Source organism: Chelonoidis abingdonii, chromosome 6 (assembly GCF_003597395.2).
Source record: "Chelonoidis abingdonii isolate Lonesome George chromosome 6, CheloAbing_2.0, whole genome shotgun sequence".
Classification (NCBI taxonomy): Eukaryota; Metazoa; Chordata; order Testudines; family Testudinidae; genus Chelonoidis; species Chelonoidis abingdonii.
The window spans coordinates 132106947-132123697 of NC_133774.1; the positions used below are offsets into that span (position 1 = coordinate 132106947).

At 42.2% G+C, this 16751-nt stretch overlaps 1 protein-coding gene across 7 annotated transcripts in view; it reads left to right on the forward strand.

Annotated features, from left to right (window-relative positions):
- DNAH6 (dynein axonemal heavy chain 6) overlaps nt 1-16751 on the forward strand; it is a 209259-nt gene that overhangs the window by 103765 nt on the left and 88743 nt on the right. For 6 of the 7 annotated variants that reach the window (XM_032780286.2, XM_032780290.2, XM_032780292.2 and 3 more), the window contains 6 exons: nt 1205-1352; nt 4297-4454; nt 7891-8022; nt 9477-9648; nt 15518-15664; nt 15755-15828. In XM_032780286.2, the coding sequence (XP_032636177.1) occupies nt 1205-1352; nt 4297-4454; nt 7891-8022; nt 9477-9648; nt 15518-15664; nt 15755-15828 (831 nt within the window). The remainder of the gene's footprint in view (nt 1-1204; nt 1353-4296; nt 4455-7890; nt 8023-9476; nt 9649-15517; nt 15665-15754; nt 15829-16751) is intronic. The other variant, XM_032780291.2, reaches the window with a different exon arrangement.

Sequence of the window (16751 nt, forward strand, 5' to 3'; positions counted from 1 at the left end):
GTAATACTATCGATTTTAGCGTTACTCCTCTCATTTTGTAGGAGTACAGAAATCGATTTAAAGAGCCCTTTAAATTGATTTAAAGAGCACTGTAGTGTGGACGGGTACAGCGTTAAATTGATTTAACGCTGTTAAAATCGATTTAACGGCGTAGTGTGGACCAAGCCTATATTAGTTCCTGTGTTGTTTAATGCCTGGTGAAAGGTTAGGTGTCCAGCTTTGCAGATGATGCAGAATTGTTTAGATTAGTCAGAACTAGAGAAGACTAAGAAACTTCATGGGACCTGACCCAGCTCAGTAAATAGGCAACATGATGGCAGATGAAATTCAGTGTTGACAAATGCAAAGTAATGGTCAGTGGAGGGAATAATTTGAACTACCTGTACACCTTGCTGGCTTCTAAATTAACAAACAGTTTAAGTTAGGGGCCTTGGCATCATTTCATATAGCTCAATGAAGAGCTCTGCTCAGTGTGCAGTAGCAGTCAGAAGAGCAAACGCGACGTTAGAATCCACAAGAAGGGAAAATGGAAACTAATAAAAATAAAAACTAAACTCTAACTATTGAGAGTTAGAGGGAAACTTTACCTGCAGGCAGGTTATGATATAACCGCATACTGCAAGCCCATACTTTCTCTGAAGTAGCTAATGCTGACCAACATCAGAGATGAGATACTAAACTAGAGTGAAGATGGAGCCTGGTTCGATCTAGTATGGTGATTCCTCTGTGCCTAAGCAACAGTCAGGCCACATGGAGGGATAGCTCAGTGGTTTGAGCATTGGCCTGCGAAACCCAAGATTGTGAGCTCAATCTGTGAGGAGACCATTTAGGGGTCTGGGGCAAAATCAGTACTTGGTCCTGCTAGTGAAGGTAGGGGACTGGATTCAATGATCTTTCAGGCTCCATTTCATTTCTATGAGATAGATCTCTTTTTCTAAAAACCAGTGCAGGAAAGAGCAGTGACTCCTATAGTTCAAGGATAGATTTCAGGAGTACTCACTCTGCTCTTATGGAGCTAGAGAGAATCATCGGGGGGAGGCTGAGAGTGGAGGTAGGATCTGACCCACTGTTCTACTCATTTGATTAATTGCATTATATTATTTGTTGCAGGACTGTGCAGTTTACCAAAGAGATTGCATAATAGAACCATAAAGAGTGTGTGTGTATAATGAAGTTACTATTACTTATTTTTTTGTAATTAAAGTCTGTAGTTGCAAGGGGATTGCTAAACCGAATACAAGAAGAAGCAGGCTATGTTCCTGTTTACCTAAACTTCTCTGCTCAAACGTCATCTGCTAGAACACAAGAGATTATCGAGTCCAAGTTAGAAAAGAAAAGAAAAAATATTTTAGGTAATGATTTTTAACTATCTATTTGTTTATCTTAATTGCAGTAATGTAAAAAGTGTGTATGGTATTTTAGTTCAAAGTATGATGTTTCTGAGGGCTAACTTCAAGGAAAACTTATTTTTAAATTGGAATACAAGTGAAGCTTCAGTTCTCTCATTAACGATGTCGTTCTTGCAGTCTTACACTTGAGGGCAGTATTGAAGTACAAAAGCTTTAAAATCTGTTAATAGCTATTATAATATTGAGTAGTGTGAAAAGTTATCAAATATAATGATTTATGAGGGGATTCTTGAATGATATATTTACATTTTCCACACTAAAAAGATCCTTTATCAGAGTTAAGTTTCTTCAAGTATATTTCAACAAGAACATCCACACCAATCTCAGTTCAGACCTTTTCCAACCTCAGTGCACAATAACTAAACACAATTATAGACTCTTCCACTCCGCAGCAAATTTCCTTTCAGTTTTAAGATTTAACCACCCGCAGTGCAAACATCCCCTTCTTTGTAATTATACTCACATGCACAACCTGAACTCTGACTTCGGATAGATGAAGATGCATATGTTTACTGCCAAATCTGCAATGTATTATTTGTACATGAACATGAAAAAGTATGCAGTCAGAGATCGGGTTGTGTGTTTGAGTGTGATTATGGGGAATATGATGTGTACTTTGTGGATTCTTAAATGTAAATAAAATACATTAATATTAAAATTATTTCAGTGTAGAATACAGTGTAGAGGCATAGGGGATGGAAGGAGGCCATGGAACTAGGGAGCTGGGCAAGGCATTGGGAGCCGTGGATCTGGTCTAGATAGAGAAGTTGGGGTAAGTGTGCAGAAGAGGCTAGGGAGTCAGGCAGGAGCCCCAATGCCCAGGCCTGCTCCTGAACCCCCTTGGCCCAAACACTAGCGTGCCTGCAATATGATAATTAAGGCTAAGATTTTGTCGCGGGCAATAAATAAAAATTCATGAAGCCATGACCTGTCCGTGACTTTACTAAAAATACTAAGGGGACAGGGCTAGGTAGAGGGGAGGAATGGAGTCTCAAGGGGTGGATGGGGAAGGACTGACAGGCCAATCCCCCTGCCATGGCAGGGGGCAGAGCCATGGGAGGCACACATCCCCCACTCTGGAGATGACCACAGCTGCAGGACAGAGGTGCGCGGCCCCAGCCGCAGCCCCCACCAAGCCCCAGCCACAGCAGTGGGAGGGAAGTGCACAGCCCTGGGAAGCCGTGAGGTGGGCTCACAGCCTCTGCTGCAGCCCCCAGTGGAAGCCATGAGACTGGGGCTTGAAGTGGGGGGCACAGCCACGGCTCTGTAGCTGGCCACAGCTGGTGCGGGGGATGGAACTGCGCACGGCCCTGGGACGGCACAAGGGAGGCACATGGCCCCTGATGCAGCCCAGGCCATAAAGCAGGGCCTGGCTACAACCCCTGCTGCAGGGTCCTGGTTCCAGCCCCAGTTGCAGGGCAGGGGTGCACAGCCCTGGCTTCAGTCCCTGACAGCCAAAGAAGTCAGGGAGGTCCGGTAAAGTCACAGAATCTGTGACTGCTGTGACCTCCGTGACTAAATTGTAATGATAATCCTTGGCTGTTGGAATGTCAGTCTGATAGATTCCCCCCAGCAAACTGCAAAAGGTTTTTCAGAGAGATGAGCTGGCTCCCTAGTGGAGCTGCAGGTTCTGCTTCTCAAGCAACTTTCTCGGCAGCTCTCTCCCTTTCCCTACCCCCATCATGTCCATTATGTGTAATATGGGTTAAGACATGGTGGCAGTAGACAGAGAGGTTGGGAGTCATGTAGCCAATGCTGCCTCAGAAGCAGAGCTTGTAGCTCTATCTGGCCCGTATCCTGTGGATCATCAGACTGTAGACCCAGTCTAATGGATCTGGTTTGGTATGTCAGCCTGGGACTTCCAGTGTGGAATGTTTTCATGTTCAAGACAGTGAACTGGCAAGGGCAAGGATGGCACAGTGGCATCTAGGGTGAAAAGCTACCAAGGGATGAAGCCTTGGAACCAGGGGAAACATGGCAGTGAGCTGTGGAGGCAATATGTGGGGAAATAAATCCTCCATGAAGATGCAATGCTTCATCGGTCTTCATGGCAAAATATTAAACAGGTTTGTGATGAAGAAGGCCAATAACTGTATTTTGAGTTTTCCCAATAAATTACCTGTGTTGGGCATTTTTTTAGGCTGAAGTCCTGTTTGAAATTTGGTATTTTTGATATTTCTACCTTCTAGGGACCCCAAAAAACCGTTTAGGTCTCTGGAAAAATTTCCAACAGGAGTGATTTAATGTCTTGCAAAGTTCTATAAAGAAGGCTCTAAAGAGTGTGATGAGTACCTAGAAAAATGAAAGTATGTTCTCCTTCTTGAAATAGACCATGTTTAAGAATGATTTCTATGAGCAGTTTAAGAATTCACAAAACATTTTAAGTGGGAAACTCTGAGCAACCTTAACTGTGGAGCTGCTAAGGCACCTCTATAATGTCTTCTCAGCATTTTGGAGCAAGCCTCCAGCCCAGGTCAACAGACTTGGGTTGGTGGGGCTCACGCTAGTGCTCTAAAAGTGGCTGTAGAGTCAACACTTTGAAGTTGTGCCTGGTAGAGCTGTGCTGCTGTCGCACTTACTGAAGACGCTACCTATGCCAATGGGAGAGCTTCGTTTGTTGGCGTAGGTATTCCACCTCCCTGAGGGGCAGTAGCTGTGTCGAGTGGAGGAGCCCTCCTGGCAACATAGCGCTGTCTACACCACGCATAGGTCAATATAATCATAAGTCAGGGGTGTGAGCGACACAGTTATACTGCCGTAAATTTGTATTGTAGACCAGGGCTCAGTGTAAATAGCCTAAGGCTTTATTTTTGTACCTAGAATTTTTATTTCATAAGTGGAAATTACCAGCACTGATTTGTCTGCCTTTTATATTGTTATTTCTTAGGAGCACCAGGAAACAAAAGAGTTGTTATTTTTGTGGATGATCTAAACATGCCTAAATTGGATCGATATGGTTCTCAGCCTCCGATTGAGCTACTTCGGCAGTACCAAGATTTTGGAGGATTCTATGACAGAGAGAAACTATTTTGGAAAGAAATACAGGTCATCCCAGCTTTTAGATTATCTGACTATGCTGTGAATTTGATAAAGTTAATTGTATTCTTTGTGTATGATTAATGTGCTCTAACTCTGCATTGCTTCTAAACATCACTTAGATTTTTTAAAAGTACCTTTGTATTCAGACTCCAAAGTTTTGAGCTGTGTGTGTGTGTGTGTGATCCTCCAGAACACTTCCATTTTCATCCCTCTGCATTGCCTACCAGTTAGCCCCGTTTAGCACTGATACCACGTCTGTCCAAGGAGGACACATTTCCCTCTGAAGCATGTTATCACTGCTCCTTGAGGCAATAACATGAGAACAGTGTGAAGTATGGGCTGCCCCTGTAGCTTTCAAGCTTCTATCAGTTCAGGAAATGACAGTCTGAGATTTTCTTCTAACAATCCTTGAAGGTGTTTCATAGGTGTCAGTTTCTGGACTTAGCCCCTCTCTCCAAATAATGACTCTGATACTAGCCAGTACGTCTTTCTTCTTTCCTTCCTTGCAATATAGCGTACATTCCTCTGCCTTCAGCCACAAGCCAAGAATTTGATGAGAGAGAATTCCATTCTTCAGCTGCCAGAAGTTGACAGTTGGACCTAGGGTTGTTTTTACAATTGTGGGCTAAGTCTTTTGATATGCCTAAACTCCATATAGACTGAAGAAGGGACTGTCAAAAAGCAATGTTAAAACAGATGTTATTTTAACTTTTTGTGTCAGACACTGTTTTCAAAAGATGAAGAGGCAGATTCCTGAGCTGAGAAGCTACAAAGGCATCTGCAGCTTCCTGATTCTGGGGCCTTTTCTACAATGGCCCTGGTTCAGGTGTAGAGTGGAGTAGTCTCAGGACTGCTGTACTCTATTCTGATTGGCTTTTGCCTCAAGGGACTGTCCACCACAGAAGTGCTCTATGGCCATACCCACCATCATAGACTCATACAATCATAGAATGTCAGGGTTGGAAGGGACCTCAGGAGGTCATCTAGTCCAACCCCTTGCTCAAAGCAGGACCAGCCCCAACTAAATCATCCCAGCCAGGGCTTGGTCAAGCCTATACCTGGCATGTCCCTATGTGATGTGTAGTATAGAATTGGCTAGATCAGTTCTACACCTCCTGGATTCCCCCGAAGACATGGAGGATCCTCGGCTGTCAGGGCAGATATTTAGCACCTTACTGATGCTTCAGCAGTGCAAAGAGTCCATATCATAAGCTATAGGAACATGTTATAAGTAGAGCTGTGCAAAGCACAACTGTTTTGATTTGCACAATGTTTGGCAAATCTTATCAGCAAATTTAGTTTACAAGGATTTTCTTCCAATATTGTATGCTTTCCTGTGTTAAGGGAGAAGAGATCAAGTTTCAGAAGTGACCTTACCTATGGCTTTTCTGCGTCTTGGGTGCTTTCACTTTGCAAGTTTAATGATGTTTTAATTTTCTGTTTGGAATACAATATACTATACTCTTCTGCAGAGTATTTTATTCACAGATTTCATAGCATTTTACAAGTGAAATGAATTAATTAAGCCTCACAATACATCTATTGATAAATATTGTTATTGACACTTTAGATAAGGGAAAACAGAGGAACTCAAAGGTTAAGTGATTTCCCTCTTGCTCCACAGTGAGTTAAGGGCAAGGCTGGAACTAGAATGTAGAAGTTCTGATTTCCAGCTTTCCCCCTTAAGCATAAAGCTATGTTCCATGCCTAATGAAGGAGTGAAGTTTGAAATTCATTTTGAGATATAAAGAGAACCTCATAATTCTTTCAATTGGCTAATCAGGCATCTCTCTTCTCTCCTCCACCTCTCTTGCTTTTTCTAAAATATACTGTTCAGTTTGTCTCTGCCTGAGCAGCTACTCACTACTAGAGTTCATAGAATATTAGGGTTGCAACATATCTCAGGAGGTCATCTAGTCCAATCCCCTGCTCAAAGCAGGACCAACACCAACTAAATCATCCCAGCCAGGGCTTTGTCAAACCGGGCCTTAAAACCTCTAAGGTAACCCATTCCAGTTTTTCACCACCTCCTAGTGAAATAGTGTTTCCTAATATCCAACCCAGACCTCCCCCACTGCAGCTTGAGACCACTGCTTCTTGTTCTGTCTTCTGCCACCAATGAGAACAGCCGAAGTCCATCCTCTTTGGAACCCATCTTCAGGTAGTTGAAAGCTGCTATCAAATCTTCTCTCACTCTTCTCTTCTGCAGACTAAATAAGCCCAGTTCCCTCAGCCTCTCCTCATAAATCATGTGCCCCAGCCCCCTAATAATTTTCATTGCCCTCTGCTGGACTCTTTCCAATTTGTCCACATCCCTTCTGTAGTGGGGGGACCAAAACTGGACTTAGTACTCCAGATGTGGCCTCACCAGTGCCGAATAGAGGGGAATAATCACTTCCCTTGATCTGCTGGCAATGCTCCTACTAGTACAGCCCAATATGCCGCTAGCCTTCTTGGCAACAAGGCCGCACTGCTGACTCATATCCAGCTTCTCGTCCACTGTAATCCCCAGCTCCTTTTCTGCAGAAGTCCTGCTCTTAGTTTAGTAAACTGAGTCATCATTTGAAACCCAGTGTTTGTACAGATTATCAAAACATTTCAGAGCAGACTGAACTATTAAGAAAAATCAGCCAAGACTTTTATGCCATTTTTGACTAGTATATAGACTGAAGTCAAGTGTACAGTTTGATTGGCTGAATTATTTCTGATATCATAGTCCCACCACCCAACATATGTACTGTGTATGTCATCCGATGAAGTGGGTAGTCACCCACGAAAGCTCATGCTCCAATACGTCTGTTAGTCTATAAGGTGCCACAGGACTCTTTGCTGCTCCTAGCCTTTAAGTGGCTACAGCATACCTCACTTTGCTTCCAGCCATGGCTCTGCCTACTCCCCAGCCTTCTCCACCCCTTTTTCAGTCCATTGCTCCCAGGAGAGAGCAACACAGTAGCAACCCCTGTGCTCTCTTGAGTGAAGGAGCTGAAATTTTGCATGGGCCTCATATGGGCCATGCTATAAGGGAGGTTCCTTATTTTCCCCTGCCCTGCGACTGTGTGGTCAGTTGGGTGCAATCAAAATTTAGCCCACTGCGAGAATGCTATAGGATGTGGGACTCAACTACTCTTGTTAATTTTACTCTTCTATGTGACTGTGTGACACAAAATATGGGGAGAGTAGGGAAAGAGGAGTAATGAGCTGGCCACCGCTGACCATATCTATTTTGGGACATGCTATTGTGCTTGAAGGACTTTCATAAATGAATTATTTTGAATACTAGTAAAAAAAAAAAAAAGTGAAGATGGGGGAAAATCACATTTGCTTTGCAAGTAGCTTGCTAAAACTATGGGTACTGAATGTATAAGTAGCAGCATTTGTGTGATTAAACAAATTACTGAGTATTCTGTTTGATGCAAATTGTGCCTGAATTTCCCCTCTGTAGGATGTAATGATTGCATCAGCTTGTGCACCCCCAGGCGGTGGTCGTAATCCTGTAACTCCACGTTTCATAAGACACTTTGCCATGCTCTGCCTTCCAACACCCTCGGAGCACAGTCTTAAACAAATTTTTCAGGTCAGTAGCAACTTCTGCTTGGCCCTAAGGGATCGAAAACATATTCATCTGTGTACTCTGTCATACCACAGTGTGGTCCTGTAGTTAGACAAGAATATGTGTCACATTGGAACTTTTGCAAATTCTTAAGATGAATTGAAATTTGTTTTTGTAGACTGAGGCTAGATGCACAAAGAGCCTGATCCAAAGCTCTTTGAAGTCAAGAAGCATCTTTCCACTGACTTCAGTGGGGCTTTGGATCAAGCCCATAAAGCCAGGCAGAAGCATATATTTAAAATTATTAGTCATTAACCTTTTAAGGTACTTCTATTTCAGTTGTGTTCAGTGTCTTTTTCTTTATTTAAATATAAGCTTAAATATTTCCTTCTTCTCTTCAGTTTCTGTAAACATATTATTTGAATTGGCTAAAAATTGTCTAACGTGTGCGTTATTCAATAGCTGCCATGCATAGTTAAACAAACATAAGGATGGATAAATATTGATATTTATTATAGTTCTCTGTTTCTAGGTTATTGGGAACACTCTCATAACGTAATATTTTTTCTAGGAGTTTTCCTTGTTATGGGTCTGATCCTGCCACCTTTCTGCCCAAGGACAGTGGGTCTCTATGTAATCACTGGTTTCCAGTAACTCAGTCAACACCTTCTTGACAAACAAGTATCACTATTCTCTTTATTTTGATAGATCAGATGTTGTTCTTTGTTTTTTCATGTACTTGAAGGGGTTGGGTTTTTTTTTGATTCAGCAAAATATTTTCTTAAAAGTCACATTTGTTTGGGGTGATTGATTTAGTTTTCCCTCAGTGGACTTCTTTTTTATCCTCCACACTAATTTTAACTCATCACTCAATACCCTATTTTGCATCTCTACCCTCTGGTCAAGGAGATCCTTGGGCCAGCTTCTAAGCTGTGTCTCATAAGAGGATTCTGGAAGTGCAGTAAGGGAGCTTTCAGCTAATTCTGGTCTGTTCTTGGGTTTGGCATGGACATCAGCATAAATTAGCATTGTCCCTGGGTCTGCTCCAACTTATCGCACCCTTGTGTGGCTCCCAGTATGCTGCCCCGCAGCCTGGAAGAGCCATAGTGCAAAGCACTCTAGCTTCTCCCCTTCCCACTCCAGCTAAGCCCACAATACTTGACTGATTGCTGCTGGGTGCTCCGCACTTTGGAAAATCCAGCCACTTATTGAGGTGTCTAAACCTGGATTGAGGAGTCTAATTTTAGGGTACCCATTGTTTAAAGTCTTGGTCAAATTAAAACCTCTTTTGTGTGTGCGGCTCTGGCTACATTTTTCTTTATGATAAACTTTTCAAATTAAATTCCTTGAAATTATTACAGATTGGAATCACAGCTCATTTGAATGAAAACCAAACTTTTCAAAGAAAATGAAAATGTTTATGTTTATCTTTTGTTCTGAAGTGTCTCTTATTTTTTGTGTTGTTGTTCTGGGTATAGGCAATCTTAAAGGGCTTTTTGGCTGAATTCTCTCCAGCAGTAAAGCAGACTGCAACAAGCATAGTGGATGCTGCTGTTGAAATATATCAAAGAATGAGCATTGATCTTCTCCCAACACCTGCAAAATCCCATTATGTATTTAATTTACGTGACTTGTCAAAGTGTGTGCAAGGTAAAACGTGTTTGGTTTTGACATCGTATTTTTTCTAGTTCGTCTAGTGTATTTTCAGGTGTCTGTGATCTTTCTGCCCAGCAAGGATTCTCTAAGCAGTTCACAGTCTCTATCTCAGTATTATATCTTCTGAAATTTGTTATTTACTAGGGCAAAGGATATAATTTGCAATGAATAATTTCTTTGTTCAGCCATTTTTTCTGCTTGCAGTATATCTAAGAGCAGATCATGATTTCCTCTAATTTCCACATTATACAGAAAGAGGCAAACCTTGCCCTGGTTCAAAAGGTAGGAGAAATTAATCAGGAGCTGTGTAATTGCTCACAAAGCCTGATTGATTGATTCTAAGGAAGGTGGCTGAGTGAGTGTATGAACTGTGTAAGTTCAGATTGCGTATTTTGCATCCAATAGCCCTAAGCAAAATATGCACATCTGCTGTTGGTGAAAGTGGGAGAAATGGTCCCAGAGTCATTGTAAGTTAGAGTAGTTCCTCCTCATGCCCTAAGATACATAACAGCCAATGGAAAGTCCTTGAAAAACACTCACCAGTGTATTAGATGAAAACTCCTGCTGTTGGTGCTACAATGGTACGGCAGGAAACAGAGTGGGAGGCAGCAAAGAATCCTGTGGCACCTTATAGACTAACAGACGTTTTGGAGCGTGAGCTTTCGTGGGTGAATACCTACTTCGTCAGACGCAGGTAGTGGAAATTTCCAGGGGCAGGTTTAATATGCTAGCAAGAAAGCTGAGATAATGAGGTTAGTTCAATCAGGAAGGAATAGGCCTGTTCAGCAGTAGAGGTGTGAAAACCAAGGGAGGGAGAAATTGGTTCTGTAATTGGAAGCCATTCACAGTCTTTTGTTTAGTCCAGAGCTGATGGTGTCAAATTTGCAGATGAAATCTGAAGCTCAGCGTTTCTCTTTGAATGCTGGTCTGAGTTTTGCTGCAGATGGCCACCTTAAGGTCGCCTATACAGTGTGGCAGGAGTTGAAGTGGCTCTCCTACAGGTTTTTGTATATTGCCATTCCGGGATAATCTGATTTGTGTCCATTATCCTTTTCCGTAGTGACTGTCCAGTTTGGCCCGATGTTCTAGCAGAGGGCATTGCCTGGCATGATGGCGTATATTACATTGGGGACGTGCAGGTATGAATCAGTGATGAATAATGGCTGCATCTGGTTAGGTCCTGTGATGGTGTCGCTGGTGTGAATTTGTGGAAAGAGTTGGCATCGGGTTTGTTGCATGTGATTGGTTCTAGCTAAGGCTACATGGATGGTGTGGCAGTTGCTGGGGAGAATAGTTTCAGGTGGCAGGGTTGTCCTGTGGCAGGATTGGCCTGCAACCCAAGACCTGTGAAGTGTGGGATCATTGTCCAGATGGTTGTAGATCCCTGATGAGCGTTGGAGGGGTTTTAGGCTGGGGGCTGTATGTGATGCCAGTGGAGTCCTGTTGGTTCTTTTCTGGGTTGTCGTGCAGTAGGAGCGTTCTGGATACATGTCTGGCTGTTGATCCTGTTTCCTAATTTCCTCATGCGGGTATTGTAGTTTGAGAATGCTGGGTGGAGATTTTGTAGGTGTTGGTCTCTGTCTGAGGGGTTAGAGCGATGCGGTTGTACTCAGTGCTTGGCTGTAGACAATGGATCGTGGTGATGTGCCTGGGATGGAAGCTGGAGGCATGAAGGTAGGCATAGTGGTTGGTAGGTTTCGATATAAGGTGGTGTTAATGTGACCATCACTTATTTGCACAGTGGTGTCTAGAAAGTGGACTCCACGGTAGATTGGTCCAGGCTGAGGTTGATGGTGGGGTGGAAGTTGTTGAAATCATTGTGGAATTTTCCTAGAGTCTCCTTCCCGTGGGTCCAGATGATGAAGATGTCATCAATGTAGCGTAGGCAGAGAAGGGGCATGAGTGGACGAGAGCTGAGGAAGCGTTGTTCCAGGTCAGCATAAAAATAATTGCATATTGTGGGGCCATGCGGGTGCCATACAGTGCCAACTGAATCTGGAGAATATATATTGTCATCAAACTTGAAATATTGTGTGGAGTAAAAAGGCACAGAGCTCAGCAGCCAGTTTGCTGTGGCATCATCAGGGATACTGTTCCTGACAGCTTGTATTCCATCTGTGGTGGGATGTTTGTGTAGAGAGCCTCTCCATCCATGGTGGCTAGGATGGTGTTTTCTGGGAGGCGACCATGCATGTAGTTTCTCAGGAAATCAGTGGTGTCACGGAGATAGCAGGAAGTGCTGGTGGCATAGGGTCTGAGTAGAGAGTCCACATATCCAGACAGTCTTCAGTGAGAGTGCCAATGCCCGAGATGATGGGACGTCCAGCGATTTCCAGGTTGTTGGATCTTGGTAGTAGATAGAATAACCTGGTCGGGGCTCTAGGTATGCTGATTGTTCGGTGTTAGTTAGGGAGTCCTGAGTAGATGGTGCAGTTCTTTAGTGTATTCCTCAGTGGGATCTGAGGGAAGTGGCTGTAGAATTTGGTATTGGAGAGTTGTCTGGCGCCTCTTTTGGAGTCAACTGTACATGATGCAACAGCACCTCCTTTATCAGCCTCTGTTGATGATAATGTCAGGGTGGTTTCTGAGGCTGTGAATGGCATTGCGTTCTGCACGACTTAGGTTATGAGGCAAGTGGTGTTGTTTTTCCACGATTTCTCCTGTGCAAGTCGGCGAAAGCATTCAGTGTATAGGTCAGACTGTCATTTCGACCCTCGGAGGAAGTCCATGTGGAGTTCTTCTTCTTGTGCTGTTGGGGAGGGTACCAGTGTACAGTGCACTGTTCATTTGTCCTGGAAGTATTCTTTGAGTCATAGACGGTGAAAGTAGGCTTCCAGATTGCCACAGAACTGTATCAGTTGGTAGGGATGGCAGGCGAAGAAGATAGCCAACACATCGGATAGATGGTACAGACTTTGTATCTGAGCTAGGTTGTGATATTGGATAGATTGACAATATTGCTGGGTGGGTTAGGGGTACGCGGTTGTGTCCCCATGTGGCAGGTAGGAGTTAGACAGCTTACAGTCTTTTTCCTTTTGTAGAGAGGTGAAGTGAGTGCTGTAGATCTCCTGTCTTATTTTTATTGAAGTCCGTTTTTAATGGAAGTTGTTATAATTGAAAGTCTCCAGGTGGAGAGACTCTTTTGATGTTTTCCTGTGTCTCTGTAGGATGCTGACAGGGTGTTCTCGGTTTCTTTGATAATATGCGAAATATATCTCTCTACGTGGTCTGTGTAGTATGTATGATAGCAGTGGATAGATGGGTGGGAGGGGTGTGCTGGATACAGGAGAGACGCCTGACTCCAGTGATGAAGGCACAGACGTCCACCTTTCTATTTCCTTGCGAGAGAGGAGACTGTTTGGGGAACTCAACGTCAGCTCTCTGAGGTTCTGCGTCTACACCATTGAGCTACCAAAGAGTGCCAGTGAGATGGTCAAGATGGTCGACACCAGGTGCATCGCAATGGTTCCAGCTCGCAGTGTGATGACATAAAACCATAAAAACCGTCGCGACTGGCTGACCCTTGAGAGAGGAGCTATGTTTCTTATTAAACTCACACGAGGACGATGTCTCTTTTGCCTTAAGTGGACCACGTCTGATCTAGTATGAAAGTACTATTATAACCTCATATCCACTTCGTCCTGTCGAAACGCCAGTGTCTTTGAATGGCTAATTCTGGAACCTTCCTTGTTTGTTGGGGATCTTCCTATGAAGTCCAGGTTAACTTAGAATTACTTTAACAGCAACAGGAATCATAGCATCAGCGACCGGGATTCTTAGCTCTTTACTATACTCGTACCGATCTTCTTACAGTAGATGTGATTTGCGAGTTGTAAGTGCTATTGCTATTCTTCCTACGGGAATCCAGCCTGGTTACTGCCATGTGTCTGCTACACCTTGTTTCCTTAGGTGTATTGAGCATCTCTTTTCCTCTTCTCTCTCTCTCTCTCTCTCTCTCTCATTGGCCTCCTCTGACTTAGTGCAGACAGGTGCAGTAGTTTTGCTAGTATCTGTGCCTGCTATCTTTCTTCTCCTCTTCTTCCTTCCAAACTACGTCTCTCTCTCTCTCAAACACAAATGCTATGCACGTGATTCCTAACTCAGCTGCTACCTCTTTTTCATGGCAGTGTTTTTACCAGACAGTCCACAAGGAAATGACAATAAGCCTCCTGATGCCTCTTGCTATCAGGCTTAAGCTGCGTATGCCTAATGACATCTGCACGACTTTAAAATTAAGTTACGCATGCTTGTCTTCTGAGCCATGTCCCCAACCTCCCTCAGTTGAGCATGCTTCGGCTTTAGGCATGCACATGCTTTGTTTATCCCTAAAAGCATTTCTTACTGTTATGTGCACCACTGCATCAGGTTCGTTCACTTTCTTGTTTACATGCACATCTGTAAGTCTTCAAACATTTACCCCTTCATGTGCAGACTTTGGAGGATGGTGTGTGCATCTGGTAGCTGCTTAGAGAGGATAGATGGTGTTTTAGTTTCTCTATTTGTTTCTGCCCTCCCTTTGCTTTTTCATGTAGTTATGTTTCTGTGTTTTGTTTCCCCCATAATTGATTGTGCTGTTTCTAAAGATAAACAGAAGAAAGTGAAACAGCTCAGAAAAAGGCACGAATGACTGTAAGAAGTATAATTGGATTTACACACTGCACAAGAGATTGTGAGGACTAGGATTATTCAGATTCTAAATGAGAAAAGTTAGAGGAAGTTTAATAGACTGTTCACAATTATGAAAGACATAATAAAAGAGGCGTTGTTCTTCCTTTATTACCTGCCTCATAATAAAAGAATGAGTGGACATCTAAAGTCCCTAAAGAAATTGAAGGCTAATAAAACTAATGTGGCCAACCTGTGAAATTAATAGTTGTAGGAATTCTTCACTTAGGGCAGACTGCTATGGCAGGACAGTTTTATTATTTATTAGGTTATCTAAGCTAAGCTAGTAAGATAATCAAATCTTATGCTTCAGGGCATAAAATGATTGATTGCTGGAGTCAAGAAGGAATTTTTTCCCTCCACATATGATACTACGCAATGGGCTTGGTATATTTCTTTGGGAGGAAGTCTTATTCTTCCTCTGAAGCATTGGACACTTGTCAATATTGGAGGCAAACTACTCGATTAGATGTCTGATCATAAAACCAGTTTTATGTTCCTAGTATTTTAATCTCGGCTTCTGTTTCACTTCAGTGCTTGTGTGCAGTAGATATTTTTATAAATATGGTAAGAACATTATAAATAGTTTTATGATGTTTTGTGTGAAATAGATGATGTTGGTGGATGGTGTATACATACAATATTGTTAGAATTAATAACAATAATAATACATTCAATATTCCTTCCACTTTTACTCTGCTGATCTCTCCTATATAGGCCATATCCTTTATTAACTTCCCAGTCGAGATTTTTTGCCATCATCTCTGTAAAGCTAGTCAGCTCTTAGCTCTGTTTCTGTATGCATAATAATAGGAGCTTGATTGCTCAGTCCTGTTCTTGTACTTTTGCTGTATTTACTTAGAGAGGTCTTGCAATTTAATTACCTCCTTCTTTCTTTCCTGCTACAACCACCTCATCTTGTGTAAACATTCTCTCTAGCTGTTCATGTGTACTTCAATTTTTCGTGTAACACACACCTTTTTTTCAATATATTTCTCTGTAATTAGCATCTGATCCTGTTGAGGCACTCAGAACCTTCAGCTGCCTCTAAGCCTTTGCAATTGATCCAGGAAATTTTCTTCACAATCATAAATTAGCTTTCTGATGTTTTTAAAAGGTTTATTTCAACATTGTTTAGAAAGCGATGATCAGAATTTGTTATGTTAGTGAAAGTGTTATTCATGTACTGTACACACAGGCATTCTCCAATGTGATCCTGGAGCAGTCAGAGACCAAACACAGATCTTCAGACTTTTTTGCCATGAGTGTCAGAGAGTCTTCCATGACCGCCTCATCAACAGTGAAGATAAACAGTATTTTCATTCTATGTTATCTGAAATGGCCAGTAAGGAAATCAACTTACTCCATTTGTATTATATTAGACATGCAAATATAAGTTACACAAACCTATCTAATCTAGAATTTTAATTCATAGGCAAACATTTTGCAGTCCCAGTTGACCCAGATTACTTCGTAAGAAAACCAATCATCTTTGGGGACTTCCTTAAAGTGAGTCTATCATAAGCCTAAATTTTCACAGAATACTGTTTTCTTTCTGTTTGCTTAGTTTGTCTAATGTAACTTCAGGGTTTGTAAAGTGTAGAGGCAAAATATAAACACTATGATTTCAGCATAAATGAATCGTAAATTACATGGGCTTGGTTCACTGACGCAGTAAGCAGGAACATCTCCGTGGAAGTGAATAGCGTTGTGCCTGTTATACCAAAAATGACTGTGGCCTTTTATGTTATATTTAGAAGAGAAGTAGTCCTTTTGCATCTTGATAAAATTTCTGCATTAGCAAAAATGGGATTTCAACCACTTTTCAGGGAACTAGCGTACTATCGTGAAAAGACTAAACTGCATACAGATAGTCCTAGAACTGATCCCCATATATTAGGAAGAGGTGAATAGCCTTCTGCTTAAAAGTCAGATATAGTAGCTAATGTACTTTCACTGGAGGAAGTTGTTAATGTTTTCACTGCCTCTGTTACTAGTGACCAAAGAGAATCATTCAGACTGAGGAATGGCAAAATTTAAGTGATCCTAATTAAAAAATAGTTGGCTGAAATAAGTCTGGTTCTCCTTCATAAAGTTGCTTCCCCCCAAGATACCTGGGGACAAGAGGAAGTGATTTCACGAGGTACTTTCCATTACAGAATGCACTAAGAAATGGTAATAAAGAATAGCAAATATTCTTTCAATGCAATATGGTATTTCAGGTAGATATATGATCTTTGGATCCTGACAGGAATTGATTGGAAAGGAAGCCATCAGTGGTACAATTTATGACTCATGCCAAGGACAAGCTAAATCTTTAAAGGATATTTTTAAAAAGCTAGTGGCATTTAACAAAGATTATACTAGGAAAGGATTTAAGTTGCACCAAAAGCACTCAACTAGATAGATCAGATAACAAATTGGGGGCAGTT